Genomic DNA, 18,859 nt, shown 5'->3' with positions numbered 1-18,859 from the left:
GCCATTTTTATTGACCTTTTAAGGTGATTGGCTGGGAAATACCACAACCAATTACTTGCAAGATATATACCTACAATTTACTAATTTATTAAAACAAAACCATAATAGTAATAAGCAAACAGTTGTTGACTTCATGGAGTTTTTTCATGGTGGTATATTATGTTAATACTAACTTCTTATATTCAATACCCTACAGATACCTTTTGTACCTGTATGTACCTATGCTTAGTGGCCGCAGTGGTTAAAACAGGGTAACCTAGTAATACTGTGTCCTCCAATTTAGCTAGACAGATAATTTATTTTATTTCTTATATAACTGCTATCCTATAACAAATCAGTTGTGTGTGAGCGTGGTATATGCTCATAATCTTCCCTTTCAGTACTTCATTCAGTATTATTCATTTTATTGTATTTTTGCAGTTATGATGTGAGGCACATATAACACACACACACACGCAGCCTCCCTCCCTTCCTGAGAGTCCCTGTTAATTTGCCTACTCCATACCATGTCGTCAACTACTCTCTCCTCCTCCATCTTTTCCTCACTCGCTATGGCCCTGTCACTCTCCTCCTCGGCCTCTTCCCTGTCATTATGTTTCTGCTTCTCTGCCACCTCTCCTCCTTCCTCTACAGGTAATGCTGATGACGTTGAAGCTACAGCCCCAAACAGGTCCGAAATTTTGGCACATTTTGAGGCGTTTGCCTGTAGATTTTTTATGTTTTTCTCCCGTAATTTTGCTGCACCTCTCTTGCGCTTTGGTGGTCATCTGTCCATTTTAACGTTAAACTTCCAGCATAAGCATTACAGTTTGTGTCTCAGAGCCGGGAGGCGATATTACCATAGACATGCTGCGTTCATGCCATCTCAGAATAACAGGCACCGCCCCCCTGGTTACGTTGTTTTTGGTGACTGGCAGCGTTCACATGGTCAGGATGCGTGTTCTTCTTCTTCTGTTATATTGGCGTTTGTCCTGGCAGGAGTGGGCAATTCATTTTCCCAAGGGGCCACATGAGAAACAGGGACTGTTGTGGAGGTTCGGACCAATAGGCTAAACTTAATTCTGCTCAATATTAATATATATAAATATTATTATATTAATAATAATATATTATGTCTATGGTGCGACACATTGCAGTTCTTCTTCTACTTCTTTTTAATTGCAACTTGCAACCAGAGAAGAAGAAGCTGCATACGTTCGCGCAAAATAAAGAATGTTGGTGCATTCAGGGTGCATTACAGTCATTCCGCGATTTTATTTTTTTTCTTTCGGTTGTTTTTTTTTACTCAGTAACAGATGGGATTTGTAATGTAGCAAAATACAATCCTTCACTCAAAATGTTATCAAGTTTTTAAAAATACTGATTTTAAAAACTACTTGAAAAATACAAAATACACAACAACACTACAGTGTGTACAGTAACGTGAGTTATGAATAAATGTATTTCGTTACTTTCCACCTCTGGTAGTCTAGTTGACCAACTTTTCCATCAACAGTGGATAGGCCGTCTTCTATATCCTGAATTCTCTGACTGTTGGAAGGCAGTTACCGAGTTGTGCTGTTCCGCCAGGATTTCTTCCTACATTGATCAGAGCGGATGTCACCCAGGAGGCTCCTCAGGTGATCACCGTGACCGACAGTGCTGTCGTTAGCATCATTGTTGCAGTTGCTGCTGCTAGCCTTGGCCAGCGCCGGGGCGGTGTGAGACGTAGTTTTGTTGGTTCTGGTAGACGGTTTTGCGCTCATTTTGTTAATAGAGGAGGCCAAAAAGTTACAATAAAGTCATAGTGGTCTATCTGAACGTCTGCGAGTAAAGTGGCGTGGTAAACTTACCGGGAAAAAGAGAAAGAATACGGAGGAGATGCGATGAGACTTCTTCACGCCGCCATGACACTGGAAGTCCATGGCGCCCCTTCTTGACATTTTTTGAGAAACCAGCTACAACAATATTAGAGTAGCTACCCCCTTCCCATCTTTTAATTTATTTTATTCCATTATATTTATGTATTTATTTTTTTTATTTTTTTCTAAGTGTGTATTTCATTTCTGCCATTCTTAACCCTTTCAACCTTTATGTATTATAATTAAGACTCTGATTGAAATCATCTCTTTTAATTTCTTAATGCAGGTTTGTTTGTAATTGGGTGGGAGGGTGGGATATGGGTGGGGTATGTTCTGGTTAAAAAAAGAAAATGGGGAAAAATGATATATATTCCATCGTACAGTAATTCCATTCATCCATCCATCTTCGTCCGCTTATCTGTGTCGGGTCGCGGGGGGAGCAGCTCCAGCAGGGGACGCCAAACTTCCCTTTCCCGAGCAACATTAACCAGCTCCGACGGGGGGATCCCGAGGCGTTCCCAGGCCAGGTTGGAGATATAATCCCTCCACCTAGTCCTCGGTCTTCCCCAAGGCCTCCTCCCAGTAGGACGTGCCTATAACACCTCCCTAGGGAGGCGCCCTCGTACAGTAATTGTTTTTGCAAATTTGTCATTCAATAAAAAAACCTTTGGAAGAAGGTTGAATTCAATTTATTCAGGGCAAGATTGGATGTCTATTCTAGAAAATGGGAAAAATACCTAAGCTTTCTGGAGGGCTCCAAAGAAGCTCTGTGCTGGGGAGAGACGTGTCATGGGCTTATGGTGTTGTCACTTTTACGATACAACTTTTTATTGTCAGCCAGGGCTGAAATACTTTTGCCTCCCTGGATAGCTCATATAAGAATGAGGACATAGACATACAGTATAGGCCAAAAGTTTGGACACACCTTCTCATTCAATGTGTTTCTTTATTTTCATGACTATTTACATTGTAGATTCTCACTGAAGGCATCATAACTATGAATGAACACATATGGAATTATTTACTTAACAAAAAAGTGTGAAATAACTGAAAACATATCTTATATTTTAGATTCTTCAAAGTAGCCACCCTTTGCTTCTTTGATAACTCTGCAAACCCTTGGTGTTCTCTCAATGAGCTTCATGAGGTAGTCACCTGAAATTGTTTTCACTTCACAGGTGTGCTTTGTCAGGGTTAATTAGTGGAATTTTTTTCCATTATTAATAAAAAAGCAAAGGGTGGCTACTTTGAAGAATCTAAAATATAAGACATGTTTTCAGTTATTTCACACTTTTTTGTTAAGTACATAATTCCATATGTGTTCATTCATAGTTTTGATGCCTTCAGTGAGAATCTACAATGTAAATAGTCATGAAAATAAAAAGGAAACGCATTGAATGAGAAGGTGTGTCCAAACTTTTGGCCTGTACTGTACATACAGACATAAATAAGATGAATAACACCAAATGACATACATGAAACATTACCACAAATGACATAAACACACAAGTAAGGAAACAAAGCATACATGTATAACAACAGAAAATGACATGAACATACAGACAGACAAGGTCTTGGAGACTTGTAACCCTGAATAAATATTGCACTGGATTTAATGTAGCTGTCTGTTGCGATTGAAAGAATGAACTCTACAGTGTCTGTTTGAAGGAAGAAGCTGATATTCTCTGTGCAAAATGTGAGGAGTCATTTTTAATGTTCCTGATGAGCTTCCTGAAAGGAGGGTGCTACAGGTAGTCCTATAATCTTTGAACAAATTTTAATTTAGCTTTGTTTTATTTTTAACTGGTAGGCTCCTCAGCTTTTTATTGTTTTCCAGGGACAATACAGACGAACATTGTTACATGGTAGAGAAAAGTAGTGTGATGCATCTAAAGCAAATTTCCCCTTTACAAGATAAAATGAGCTGTACAATCAAAACTAAATCCATCCCTAATCCTTGATTTTATCAGAATTCAAAGTTAAAAGCACCAAATTTGGGCTTCCAGTGACGTCATGGTTGGAACAACCGGTTAGAGACGAGGCTCCGTCAGAAAAAAGTTAGAAAACAGTGAAAACTGCAGATATATAAAGCTTTCAGGGCGGAAAATAGCCCATGAACAAGATCACTACCACATCGAAAACCAGAGGACAAGGAAAACCGGGACATTTGAAAGAAATCGACAATAAACCACCGAGCACGAACAGCGCTAGCTTAGATGCTACTAGCCGCGTGGAGCAGGTAGCACGTGAGGGTGAAATGTCTTTGATACAAGAAATGAAAAACTTCGTGAAGAAAACAGTCAGGGACATAACCGAACAACAAAGACCCTTGAACGCTTGGAAAAGACTGACAGATATTAAAGAGCAGCTCGGTGACTACCAGCAGAGGATCGGTGAGCTGGAGGGGAGAGTGAGCAATGTGGAAGATGCGGGGGCAGGGCAGCACCGTGTGATACGGTACCTGGAGTTAATGTTTCATTATTGACAGATGTTAATATAAGAGAAGAAATAATGTCAGCAATAATGGAATATTTTGCTTTGAATGACAATGGAATGGTCTCACCTACTGTTTTATGGGACGCAGGAAAAGCCACAATAAGGGGGAAAATAATATCTATAGGATCAAAGTTAAAGAAAGACAGACTTAAAAAACAAGTAAAATTAAGAAACTGAAATCAAGAGATTAGAAAATGAGCATAAACGAAGTGGAAAACAAGAAGTATTTAATAAACTTAAAGAGAATAGAGCCAAGTTAGATGAGATTCTGACCTATAAGGCAGAGGGTTCCCTTAGGTTTATCGATAGAAAATACTATGAATTGGGAAACTAGGCTAGCAGGTTATTATCATTTCAACTACAGAAAGCACAAGCTAGTCGAACAATTCCTAAAATTAAACAACCAAATTCCAGCGATGTCGAAACTAGTCAAAAGTTTGTAAAGCGTCTTTGAGTTCCATGTAAAGCGCTAAAACATTTGTATTATTATTATTATTATTATTATTAAAAAGCAGTAGCAAATACCTTTGCCAAATATTATGAACAATTATATAAGGGTCAGCATCAGGAATTGAAAGAAGAAAAAATACATGATTTCTTTAAATATCTTAAATTTGACAAGCTGACTGCGGATGAAGCGTCTGCGTTAGTAGAGCCAATTAGAGAAAAGGAGGTGAAAGAAACAATTATTAAATTAAAAAATAACAAAACGCCAGGAATAGACGGGTTTGCAGGAGAATATTATAAAGTGTTTGTTGATGACCTCAATTATTATTAGTATTATGTAAGTTATATAACTATGTGTTAAATTCAGGGAACCCTCCAGAGTCATGGTCTGAGGCTATCATCACAGTCCTGTATAGGAAGGATAAGATCCATTGCAGTGTTCTAGTTATCGTCCTATTAACCTCCTGTGTGTGGATTATAAAATATTAACATCTATTTTAGCAACTAGAATACAAAAATACATTAGGAAATTAGTAAAACCAGATCAGACGGGGTTCATTTCAGGTCGCCAAGGGACAAATAATATAAGGAGAGCGTTAAACCTGCAGTCACTTATGGCAAAGGGTACTCAAACGTCAATGCTTCTCAGCTTAGATGCTGAGAAAGCATTTGATCGGGTAGATTGGCAATTTTTAGAACAAACATTAATCGAGATGGGCTTCATTGAAAAATTTACCTTTTTGTTAAGTACATAATTCCATATGTGTTCATTCATAGTTTTGATGCCTTCAGTGAGAATCTACAATGTAAATAGTCATGAAAATAAAAAAAAACATTAATCGAGATTGAAAAATTTACCTTTTGGTTTCAGCTGTTGTACAAGAATCCCAAATCAAAAATTTGTCGGTCATTGCTCTGACCTTTTTGATATAGAGAGAGGCGTAAGACAGGGTGATTCTCTCTCACCCATTCTCTTTGCTCTCAGTATCGAGCCTCTAGCGGAGGCAATACGACAGGATGTCCAGATTGAGGGGGTTGAGGATGGTGGGGGGAGAGTTCATAAAATTTCCCTTTTCGCTGACGATATCCTGCTCTTTATAAAACATCCCCTTACTTCAGTACCTCGACTAATGCAATGCCTAAATGATTATGGAGACATTTCTGGATACAAAATTAATCAAAATAAATCAGAGGCAATGATGATGTCAGGAATATGGCCTAAACAACTAAACGAGATGGTGTCATTTCACTGGTCTAAACAAGGATTTAGATATCTGGGGATTATTATCACACCTGAAACTACAAGACTTTTTGAGGCAAACTATAATAAGCTAATTAATCAAATAAGGAGTGATCTAGTTTGTTGGGAAGTTCTTCCTTTGTCTCTGTTTGGCAGAGTTGAGATCGTAAGGATGAACATGCTCCCACGTTTCCTATTTTTATTCCAGTCATTGCCCATAAGTGTTCCAATTTCCACTTTTAATATGTTAAACAAATTAATTTCTCAATTTATATATATGCCCTACCCTTTATGGATCTAAAACATGTCAATAAAATGAAGATTGAAAATGAATGGATAAAACATACAATAAAGGTATGGGCAGAAGTAAAGAAAATGCTGGATAAGGATGTTGGAACAATTTCTCGAGCTATGCCCATAGTGGGTAATGTAGATTTTCCACCTTCAATGTGTGACCATGGTTTTAGGAGATGGGCAGTTAAAGGCCTCTTTATTTTTAATCAGCTCTTTGAAGAAACACACTTAAAGTCTTTCACACAACTTCAGGAACAATTCGATCTTCCCTCAATGATTTTTATAGATATTTGCAAATTAGGCATTACATCACAAACCATAAGGAAAAAGAAAGAATTGGCAAAATCCCAAATGACATAGAACAATATTTTATCACAATTTCAGAAAAACGCCTCCCTGTCTGTAAACATGTTTCTCATCTTTATATCAGATTGCTAACAGACATGGTTGGAAACACTTACAGTATTAAGGAAAAGTGGGAAATAGAAGCTAATATAGTAATAGAGGATGTGTTATGGGATAAACGTTATAGGTGCCATAAGGGAGTTAATAGTCAACATTGGAAGGAATTTGAATGGAAAATTAAAATACGTTATTTTCATACTCCTCTGGTTATTTCAAATTTTGTAAAAGACAGCTTTATGCTGGAGACAATGTGGTAAAATAGGTGACCTGTCCAGTAATCCTGGCGTATTGGAAAAATATTAAAGAAGAGATGGAGAAAATTGTAAAAAGAGAAGTTCCCTCAAATGTACGTTTTTTCTTGCTGGGTGTTATATCAGTTGATGTTTTCAATGCTGACCAAAGATATATTTTACGTGTATTACTACTAATTGCCAAAAAAAACATTACTGCTAATTGGAAGTCTGTGAAATCACCAACTGTAACTGAATGGAAACAGAGACTAAAGCAGATTTATATGATGGAAAAAAATGACTGCATCATTACAATTGAAATCTGACCTTTTTAATCAGAGATGGCACATGGTTAAAGAATATATATATTTTTTTTTATACATTATATATTTTATATCATTATATGGCTGTATATTATTGGATCATGTTTGTTGAGATGTGAACATTCATATTAGGTGCAGCAATATATATATACAGAATATTTTTATTTATTATAATTATTTTCCTCCGCATTTCTCCTGTTACTTTATCACTTGTCTCAGATAATTTTCCTTTTGTTTTGTTCTGTGAAAAATATAAATAAAAAGTTCAAAAAAAAAGCACCAAATTTGGAGATACTGCTGTGATACTGCTGATACTGCTACTGTTTTCAATGCAAAAGATGGGTATAAATACTTTTTATCTAAAAAGTAACTAATACAGTCCGTCAAATGTAGTGGAGTAAAAAGTAAAATATTTGCTTGTTAGATATGGGGGATTTGCATAAAATGGAAATGCTCAAGTACTTGAGTAAACGTACTAAGTAACATTCCTCAACCGCATTTGAGAATGGCTACTGCCATCTATTCACAACTGGGTTCACATCAGAGCAGCTGGTTTATTAATGACTTCCAACAGTTTAATGGTACACTAAATTCTTTACTAATAATTAAGAAACAATTTGAATTATGGGTAAATGATTAGTTCTTTAGTAAGCTAATGGCTTATGATAACACACTGTTGCAAAGTGTAGACATTTATTGCATATTCTCAATACAAATATGACATATTATAAATATGGTGCACATGATAACAGATTGACTTCAATGACCTTTACTGAAGAATGACTGAAATAAATTGTTCCAAATCCACTTCATCATTGGAACTGTATATCTTCCACTTAGCATGTCTGATACTGTGGAGGTGGTGTTATTTGTGATTACATCCATACAACAAAATAACACAATAAACAAACTGTAAAACAAATAAACCTATGTATAATGACAACACCATAAACACATAATATACATCCTATAAACTTATTGGGAGCACTCCCGAAAGCTCAAGTACTTTCCCCATTTTCCTGTGTAGAAATCCAATTTGGCAAACCGTTTGTATGACATCTTTTCAAATGCTGCCACCCTAACCATCTCACAAACCCACTCTTGAATTGAAGGCACCCCTTCCTACCCCATCCTCTTAAAATAATCTGTCTGACTATCATTAAACTAGTTTGGACCCAACTTTGTATGTGCTTATATATTCATGTAAGGAATGATCAATATCTAGAACAAATAACATTGGGCTGAATGTAACCTGGGTCCCTTCAATCCAACCAATAGAAGTGATGCATAATCTTGAACTGAAATTAGGCGCACTCTCACATCGCGTGGCATAGTTTTTGGCATAAATTCTCATCATCCAATGTAATACTCAGATCACTTCCAATGTCTTTTTGAGGGCTGACCAGGCCCCATCCCCCAGGTTCTGGGAGCTAGTGTTATTGACCATTATAGTGCAGTATTGTGATTTTTTATTTATTTTAATTTTTAAAGTAAATATGTAGAGAGTAACTTAAGAAAAATAATAACAAGAAACATCCAAAGTGTATAATGTATAATTCATGTATCAGGTGTCCTTCTCTTTACTGACAGATTCAATGTGTTTGTCATCATTGCAGAGGCCTGTCATACCCAGGGTTTGTAGAGGCAACAATGGGAACCCGCCATGCTTGTTGCTCATGCTTCCCCAAGCTGGGTTGGAAGGGCACTGCTGTGAGATGAGCACATGCTGCTGAGCTTGACGTATTTCCCTGGTGTCTCTCTTCTTGTTACAGAGCAGGTAGATTATCTCCATGATGTTGAGGATCACCGAAATGCCTGAAACCACAAGCATGAAGACAACAAAAATTGTTTTCTCGGTGGGACGAGAAATGTAACACTGGGCACCACTGAAACGGGCACAAGGTGGAGATATAGTACAGTGGAAGTAGGAGACTATGAACACAGTGCCAAAGATGTAGAATTGGCCCACACAGAATCCCACCTCCAGGATGATCTTGACGATCAGCTGGGTCATGTAAGTGCAAAAGAGGATGCCTGTTATCTTTACCTTCCCTCTGTCATCTGTATACCTTGGCTTCCTAAGTACAGTTCCATTTGTGCTGTCCCGCTGCTTTTCCATCATCCTCTTCTCTTTGTGAATGATGTGGACAGCATGGCCTAGGTAGACTAAGGTAGGTGTTGACACAAAGGTGATCTGCAGGACCCAGTAATGAATGTAGGATATTGGGAACATCCAGTTGTAGCAGCCATGTTTACATCCTGGTTCCAAGGTGTCACAATGGAACTCTGACACTTCGTCTCCCCAGACTTTGTCTGCAGCAGCACCCAGGACAAAGATCCTAAACAGGAAGAGGACGGTCATCCAGATCTTCCCCACCACAGTAGAGTGAGACTGGACCTTGTCTAGCAGTGAGGACATATAAGACCAGTCACCCATGACTGGAAACAAATGTCTGAAGTAGAGGAGAAACACACAGACATTAAACTTACAGTTGTGGATTGAAAAAGACTTGTACAAAGCTAAAGCATTCTACTCGTTATTACTATGTTTTATTCATCAAGGACTCTGCAATTCCATAAAGACAAGACCTAATTAAATTCAGAGATAAACTTTAAGTGTCTGCATAAAACAAAAATAATTGAAATGAAAAAACTATAGTCTGTCAGAATCTAGGTTTGTGAAAAAAAAGAAAGGCAAGAAAAACAATGCAACACGGAGGCTTTAAATTTCTATTATTCATAAACCTGAATGCCTTTCAACCTTTAAGCCTTATCTAGCCATACTTCTAAGAGCACTAACAATTCTCTAAAGAGCCAACTCTTCAAATAAATAAATAAAGTTTATTTATTGAAAATAAAGAATAAGACCCATTTAGAGAATTGTGTCAGATTTATGACAGTACAGCCTGATACCCACTGGAGGGTTTATTGATAGGTCAAAACATCATATTCGATGAATTTCCACTTTGTACTGTAGGAAGTGAAGAAGTAAGCTTTAAGAGCATGATTAGTCACATATATGTTTGGAAATAGCTAATCAGCAGAGCCAAATGGAATCTTCTGATTATTATTATTTTTTTTTTTTATACATTTTTTAAAGTTTTCAGTGGTGATCCAGAATGAAGCAGTGGAATGTACTGTTTTTTGCTTAGGGTGGAGATATGAGTTTTGTTTTTATTTTTTAAATTTGTTTAAAATCTATGGAAATTTCTGCAGCTGCATATTCCGTATGAGCCTGCTAATCACACATAAGGACGTATCAGACACAAGGATGTACCCCACATCTGCCATAATATTCCCCTTTCTCAGTGGGATGTTGTTTGTAAAAGCCTGTATGATTTAGTTAAACAAAAACCAAAAAATGGAGGAAATCTGCTGCTGTTAAGCTAAAGATTATTAATGGAAAGAGACTGCCAACAAAATCAAAAGTGCAAGGTATATCCTGTTGTTTGCACTCCTCAAAATGCAAAAAAAGTGAACTAACTATTGAAAGCAAACAAGTAAGTAGCAGCTGCATCCGTTGGACACCCTGTTGTGAATTAAACATTTTGCTTCAGATAACATGACCAATAATATACCTTTGTACAGTTTATTCATAGAGACAAGAGGTGACTGTTTTGAAGGGATCATTTATGTGTTTATTTTTGTCTTGGCTTAAGTCCAACTTTTAGCAGTTTGATAAATGCAGGCCCATATGTCTAAAGGCTATTGTTTTATAAATACGTGTAATCTACAGACATAACACACACTTCAAAATTCAGATTCAAGTTACTATAAATTTGCATCTTAAATATGCTTAGGTGGTAACTCGGAATTACGACGGATTTGTCCTAATACATTGTCCTCTTTTTTCTTAATGTTAAACAGATATATTGTACATATTTGTTTCTTCATTCTTTATTAATGTTTAATATGTTAATTTATCAAGGCCAATCATCAAGGCAATAAATCATTTTCTGATTCCAATTCTGATTAAAGAAACTCCACAATACCTCCTGTGACACAATCACATATTAAAGAACCAGTGAACCAGTTTTGATTTAAGGTTGCAGAAACATAAAATGTACTCACCTGTCAGGCTTCTGATATTATAATTTCTTTGCCATAAGGCCAGTACAGAAGAGCCAGAGTGATAGGCAACAAAAGATGTGATTCATTGACCAGGATGAAACTTAAATACCGTTGAGGCCTATGGGCTTGGTCGGACTGAGTTAGGCATTCACACTGAAGTCTGCTGCCCACAGTTACTTGTTTTACTCTCTCAAACTCGTGATCATTTTGATGAGTCAGATGAAAAGGTTTCCTCATGCTCAGTTTCGGTAAAGGAAGGCTTGATGACACATAACACCACATTTTCTATCATTAATTCACACTGTTTGGCCTTAACTCCCACTTTAATTGACGCACCTTACACCCAGACTCTATGCATCTAAAAGGGAGGATATGCAATTGCAACATGTTGCCAAGTATTGCTTAGGGTTGTGGTTAAAGCGCATAACACTATGTGATGAGACTGATGTTAGTTATGAGAAGAGGGTCTTCATTTTAGTCTAAATGTTTGTTGTTGCCAAATATACACCACAGTGTAGCTGTATAAACTCTACGTTTAGGGACCATGAGCACTGTCACAGGGTCCAGCAACATATTCTCATGAATATCGTATGAAAACGTATGCAGACCAATTTGTATGATATCCTAGGATCAGTGAGTAGCCCCTCCTCAAATCTCATAGCCCTGGTCGGCCTATGACGTAAAGCCAACGAACACCTCTTTTTTTCCTCGTCATGTTTGGAAGTCTATTGGTAACGTTAACAGACAGTGAGTGAGTCTAATGATGGAAAGCCAAAAAAAAAAGGGAAAGGTGGCGCTGAGGTCAGTCTCAAAAGGAAAACAATTATGGAGGATGAGGCGGCGAAATGCTCCAAAATAATGGATATGTTCCGCGCATCAAGTAAAGATACTACAGGTAAAATAAGCTAACTTTGCTAACGACTAATGTCACAGCTAGGCATAGATGGGAATTAGCACCAGCTACCAGCCAGCCAAAAGCTTGTGAAATTTGAAAGTAGCTTGTGGTAAATATGAGACAAATTAATGGTTTACTATTAAATGGCTCTTGAATTTGTCCTTCAATGGTTGGCAGATGTTCCTAGTTTTGAAATTATTAACTTCCCTTGGCTGCTGCTATGTTAAGTGTATAAGGATTATGATGCTAACACTAGCAGAAGCCAATGCATGTTCGAGCAAGGTGACCGTGAAAATTCACGACATGGCCGTTGTATGTGGAATTCTATCACACAAGCTTACGTCAAAACTCCACGCCATGATGTTGGAGGTACAGACAATATCTTTGAGTAGAGTTTTGGTTGATTTGACCATTAGTTAAAGGAACACACCGACTTATTGGGAATTTAGCTTATTCACCGTAACCCCCAGAGGTAGACAAGTCGATACATACCCTTCTCATCTCCGTGCATGCTGTAAGGCTGTCTGACGGCTCCAGCGGCATCAGGCCAGCACAGAAAATGCATGTGAATGGTTCCAGTAATCCTACTGCTCCGAATAAGTGACAAAATAACGCCAACGTGTTCCTATTTACATGTTGTGATTTGTAGAGTCACAGCATGTACAAAAAACAACGTAACATGAGACACAGCCGTCTTTTAACTGTAAACAAACCGGGAACTATATTCTTAGGCGGAAGAATATAGTATATATAGTATAATATAATATAGTATAGAATATAGTGATTTGCTTTGCAGCAAGCCTGTCTGAGAATATAGTTCCCGGTTTGTTTACGGTTAGAAGATGGCTGTGTCTCATGTTACGTTGTTTTTTGTAGACACTGTGATTCTACAAATCACAACATGTAAATAGGAACATGTTGGCGTTATTTTGTCACTTTTGTCACAATTCGGAGCAGTAGGATTACTGGAACCATTCACCTGCATTTTCTGTGCTAGGCTAAGCTACTGGTGGAGCCGTTAGACAGCGTTACAGCACGCACAGAGATGAGAAGAGTATGTATGGACTTATCTAACGCTTGGGGTTACAGTGAATAAGCTAAATTACCAAGTCCCAAAAAGTCGGCGTGTTCCTTTAAGGCTACGCTATTGGGTTTATCCCTTCGCGCATGCACAGTCGTCTAGATTTTCTTTCCTGCCCTTGCGTACAGTCGCAATAAGTTGGCGTGTTCCTTTAACTTTAATACGGGCACCTTACTTTGGGTAGACAATACAATATTTCGTAGTGATTAACATAAAAATCTAGACTGAAGTAACGCAACAGAAGGAACCTCCGATATGTTTATTGTTCTAAAGATGTCAAATAGGTCCTTATAGTTACCAAAACTTGAACTTAATGAATGTAGCATATGGAGAGATATAGGTAAAGTTGTGCTATAGTAGAAAAAAATCTGAATTGTGTTGTCTCATAACATTATCATGGTCAAATATTGTGTTACTCAATGAAGTTACATTTAACTATGTAGTAGTAATTCTGTTGATGCTGAGCTGTTTCATTTTATATCATTTAAAGCAGATGTAGATGAAGATGATTTGTCAAGTACTACATTTTTTTTTTTTAATGAAAAGGCAGAAGCAGGGCAGACCACATATTTTTTATGTGTTGTTTGGTTGGGAGGTTTGAGTAAGCAGTTGTGGGACCGAAAACAAAAGAAGGGGTTCTGATACTGTAATGGATTTTATTTGGCATGTACATTATTATGAGATACAAGTTTATTGTGATCCTTTGCTGTAGTCGTCCTTCTTGTGATATTTGTTTACATTTTCTTGACCAATTATGATGGACGGCACCGCCAGGAACACCTGAAAGTACCTGGAACTTATTAATATCACCTTCTGAGAAGTGCCCAGATTTTGTTACGTTGACATTAATCACGTCAACGTAACAATCATTGTCTATTTCTTAAGGCTGTGAAATATAATCAAATAATGAAATTATATTATATTTTATATATAATATGATATATTAACTCTTCACACAGTAATAAATGTTCCTACCTCAGTTATGACCACTGCCTTGTTCAGTCAGTCCCTGTGACTGAGGTTCTCTCACTTCCCTCTTATAATTCAAGCTGACATTGCAAAATCTGATTCCCCCATGTCTCACTAACCCTGCCCAAACTCCCTTAGCACATGACTATCTCCGACATGGACTGATGCTTAGAAATTACGCCCACTGCTGACCATAACTGATACCAAATGTTGCTGCTCCGTGTATAACCTTTACTCCTCTAAAACTGTCACATACCCCTGAGCAACATGCTGAAGTTTAAACTGCTTTAAACAGGTACATATAGCTCTGAAAAGTAAATCACTGTAATTTGTATATTCCACGTATATCTTTCCATATGCACCACATTGCTCTCAGCTGTATAAGCTGAGAGCTGTATAAACTGTATAAGCTGAGAGTTTATACAGACTATAATTATATTATATACTCTTAAAGCTTACTTGGTTGGGAGGTTTGAGTCAGCAGTTGTGGGACCGAAAACAAAAGAAGGGGTTCTGATACTGTAATGGATTTTATTTGGCAAGTACATTATTATGAGATACAAGTTTATTGTGATCCTTTGCTGTAGTCGTCCTTCTTGTGATATTTGTTTACATTTTCTTGACCAATCATGATGGACGGCACCACCAGGAACACCTGAAAGTACCTGGAACTTATAAATATCACCTTCTGAGAAGTGCCCAGATTTTGTTCCTGAAACTTGTGGGTGAAGAAAGGTGGAAACATTACCAGAACCTGACAATTTTGGATAAATGTTAACAAACGGAATTGAGTAAATACTACTAGCTGGTGTAATAGTCAATACATACCAAATGTGGCTGATACTATCAGCATATAGTAGCAGGAAGCCTGCTGGAAATTATTTATTCACTCTTTCATTACATATTTATTCATAGAACTCTATTTTACCCTGTTTATAGGGGTGTACGATTCAGAAAATGTCACGATTCGATTTGATTCAGATTTTTAGGCTCATGATTTGATTCAATATAAATTTTTGATTAAAAAAACGATCATCGATTCAAAAAACGATTCACAGTATATAATGTAGTTACTTTACCCATGTGATTGCAGTAGACATACAATTTAAAAGAAAAGAAACACAATAAATTAAATGTAGTTTGATATTACTTTATATGTCTTCTTACCAAAATAAAAACTTTTGCAACTAAAAACTGCAAAAGTGGCAACTGTTAATTAAAAAGAGCTTTTATATTTAGCTTTAAAGTGCTGTACTCAGATCAAACAAAACATACTGCTAAATGTGGCTTAAGGAGTACTTCAGCTACCAGGTTGACTGTTGAAATGTGAACTCGACTAGGCACATTGAACTTCCTAAAATTAGGCCCTTTCTTTTTAGAACTGTCTCTGGAAGTTGAGAACACTCTCTCTGACACAACGGTGAGAGTTTAGAGCATTGAAAGAGAGTGTGTTGGTTGACCGGTACGGTACTTTAGGTTGTTGTTCGTCAGTGTTGGGAAAGTTCACTTTCTATATGAACTAGTTCAAAGTTTAGTTCACAAATTTTAAAATGAACTAGTTCAGTTCATAGCTCATACTTCAAAATTTTTAACTAAGTTAACAGTTCCAAAAATGAACTAGTTCATAGTTCTTTTTTTCCATATGTTGCTGCAAGCTATTATTTTTCTAAATTATTGCCACAGCACATATAGAACCACAGACTTTATTATTTTATCAGTTTTAACACTGAAACTATGCGTCAGATTTCATCTTCATATCCAATCAGTTCAATGTGCCGTTTCAGGTTTGCTGTGGACGTGACTGAAGTGTGGATTTTCTTTTTGAAAGCCGGCGGGCAAAGTTTGCACAGAAATTTAAGATTTTTCGCATCCTCACCTAGCCTCGTGAGACCGTCCTGATCTTGCGAGCTCCAGTTTTCCACTCGCAGATCAGTCTGGCATCTTGAGATAGAGAACATTTGGAGCCGTTAGCCAAACGACCGGGCCAATCAGCGTTGGTTTTGAGGTGGGTTAGGTGGTGATAGACAGATGGTTTATCCAATCAGCTAACCAGTATTTTCAGATAGCGGTCCGGGAACCTGAAATGGTGCCTTTTATTCCTAAATTCTCGTTACACAAACGGCAAATATCCTTTACCGACATGTTTGCTTGCTGAGCTAACGAGCTATGCTTTGCCTGCAGCAGCAGGGGCAGGCTTGTGGTTGTATTTCATACGCTTTGTGGATCTGATTGGTTGATTTGGCCCATCTATCACCAACATAGGTGATAGACAGATGGTTCATCCAATCAGCTAACCAGTATTTCCGCCCCTTCCCAAAAGTTCTCCAACGGAAAGTTCCCAGATGGATATGCCGAGCAAATGCGAAGCAATCCATCTGGCGGAGTCAGGTTAATCCTCACCAGCCTTGTCATAAAACTGGTGGCTGGTGTTGCCAGATTGGGTGCTTTTTCCACTACATATTAAGGCCTGTTTACGGTGTGTTTTAGCCGGGTTTTCGCCTGGAAGGCTCTATAGAAATCTGGCACCCTACTGAACGAAGTTAAACTGAGAGAGTGTGCGGTTCACAGACACCAGAATGAATGAGTTCACAGTAACGTTCATTAGGCAGTAATACGGTACGTACAGTTCACATTCGCCCAAACTATGAACTATCGTTCAACGAACGCGTTCAGGCACAACACTGTTGTTCGTCCACGTCTTTAATGTTAATCTCCGGGTGATGCCGTACCATCTGAGTTCTCAAGTTTGTGGTGTTTCCAAAACACTTAACTTTCACTTTGCAAAGCCTGCATATAGCATGATTTCTATCAAGTTCCGTCTTCCCTTCGAGGTTATAAAAGCCGAAATATGTCCAAATTCTCGCCTTCAATGAGGATGGAGCAGGTTGAATAATTCTTTCTGTGAGGTTTACCAATATTTGCGCCGACTAAACTACTTCTGCTGTTCTGGTTCGTCTTCTGATTATGACAAGAGTGCCCAGTTGCAGTGTGAATTCAACGCAGCGGCATCTATGGGAATGGCGAGGTAATGTAATTTCAGGACAATAATGTCAAAACGAAAAAAAAAGAATATGAATAGATTTTTGGAATTCTATGAATCAGGGTCAGTGTTTAATTCCTACAAGTGTGCCTCATAGTCTAGACGGATTTCAGAAAAAAGGCCTTCTATAAGAAGTGAGGAGCATTTATGGGTACAAGTCGGGAACTGGCCTACTTTACATATTTCAAGGGTGCTGAGTCCAAAAAAAATGGTACCCAAGCGAAATTTTGAGTTTTTGACCTTCTAATTTGCATATCAAAATGGCCGCCAAATTGCCTATCTTGTTCAGTCGTTGGACCATTTTCCCCTAGTTTTTTTGTAAGTAGGCAATCAAAGATGAGGAAATTAAGTTTCTAGATCGATAGTCAAGGGTCAGAGCAAGGATATAGTGGAGGCTCACTGCCTTTTTTATGTATATACATGCAAATGTACAATTTCTAAAGTGGAATTAAGCATTATATGTGTCATTTTTAAGGCGAGACACTATAGGTGAATAGGGAATTTTTTTTAACTAGCAGATATCACAATGAAACTCTGCCAGTTGATTACTTAGATTAAGATGAGAAAGAAATGTATTACAAGTTTTCTGTAATTTAATGTTTAAATATGCAAATTATGTATTATCTAATGAATTATGCGCTCATTTGCATATATTTTAAAAACGAAATCTAAGTATTGGATAAAGCCACGTTCAAAATAATTTTTTCATTGTGTTCACATATTAGATGGGGAAAAAATTACAGAGGGATTTATGGATATCTACTTTTGTTATCCTGTAAATGGTTTCCTCAGGAGGGTGTCTGGCGTCTCCCTTAGAGATAGGGTGAGAAGCTCAGTCATCCGTGAGGAGCTCGGAGTAGAGCCGCTGCTCCTTTGCGTCGAAAGGAGCCAGTTGAGGTGGTTCGGGCATCTGGTAAGGATGCCCCCTGGGCGCCTCCCTAGGGAGGTGTTCCAGGCACGTCCAGCTGGGAGGAGGCCTCGGGGAAGACCCAGGACTAGGTGGAGGGATTATATCTCCAACCTGGCCTGGGAACGCCTCGGGATCCCCCAGTCGGAGCTGGTTAATGTTGCTCGGGAAAGGGAAGTTTGGGGTCCCCTGCTGGAGCTGCTCCCCCCGCGACCCGACACCGGATAAGCGGACGAAGATGGATGGATGGATGGATGGATGGATACTTTTGTTATCCTGTAAATCAGAATATACTGTCAATAGCCTTAAAAAAACGATTTTCGCCAAACTCATTATTGCTTCATCCATCACTGATCATAACATCCAAAACAACACATCAACATGGCCTTCAACTGAAGACCATTACATCACAAACTCCAAAGTGACAGAAAACAACCATTACACAGTCTAGTTCCCCCAAGTTAGTTTACAGTCTACATATCCATGCCAGTGCCATATGTAGGGCCCTCCTCCATCTCCTGCTGATGTATTTTCACTATTCTGGCTGTGCTTACACTTTTACTGCTCTGCTTTCCACTGGTGGAATGGACACTATTGGCTTTTGAGATCCTAACCATGTC

The 18,859-nt window shown here is 38.0% G+C and overlaps 1 protein-coding gene across 2 annotated transcripts; it reads right to left on the bottom strand.

The window, feature by feature from the left end:
- Nucleotides 1–6,670: 6,670 nt before the first annotated feature.
- Nucleotides 6,671–11,512, bottom strand: LOC114573690 (gap junction Cx32.2 protein-like). Of its 2 annotated transcripts, XM_028605987.1 has the most exons (3): nucleotides 11,348–11,512; nucleotides 9,324–9,729; nucleotides 8,998–9,091 (listed from the first exon to the last, which is right to left on the bottom strand). In XM_028605987.1, the coding sequence occupies exons 2-3, from the start codon at nucleotides 9,711–9,713 to the stop codon at nucleotides 9,080–9,082; spliced, it is 402 nt and encodes a 133-aa protein (XP_028461788.1). In that variant the 5' UTR covers nucleotides 9,714–9,729; nucleotides 11,348–11,512; the 3' UTR covers nucleotides 8,998–9,079. The 2 variants fall into 2 exon arrangements, with proteins under 2 accessions (XP_028461787.1, XP_028461788.1); XM_028605986.1 differs by having other exon boundaries at nucleotides 6,671–9,729.
- Nucleotides 11,513–18,859: the final 7,347 nt, after the last annotated feature.

The sequence above is a fragment of the Perca flavescens genome, chromosome 18, assembly GCF_004354835.1.
Source record: "Perca flavescens isolate YP-PL-M2 chromosome 18, PFLA_1.0, whole genome shotgun sequence".
Taxonomy (NCBI): domain Eukaryota; kingdom Metazoa; phylum Chordata; class Actinopteri; order Perciformes; family Percidae; genus Perca; species Perca flavescens.
Note: the sequence above shows the minus strand (reverse complement) of the source record. Positions and strands in the feature narration are given on the sequence as shown.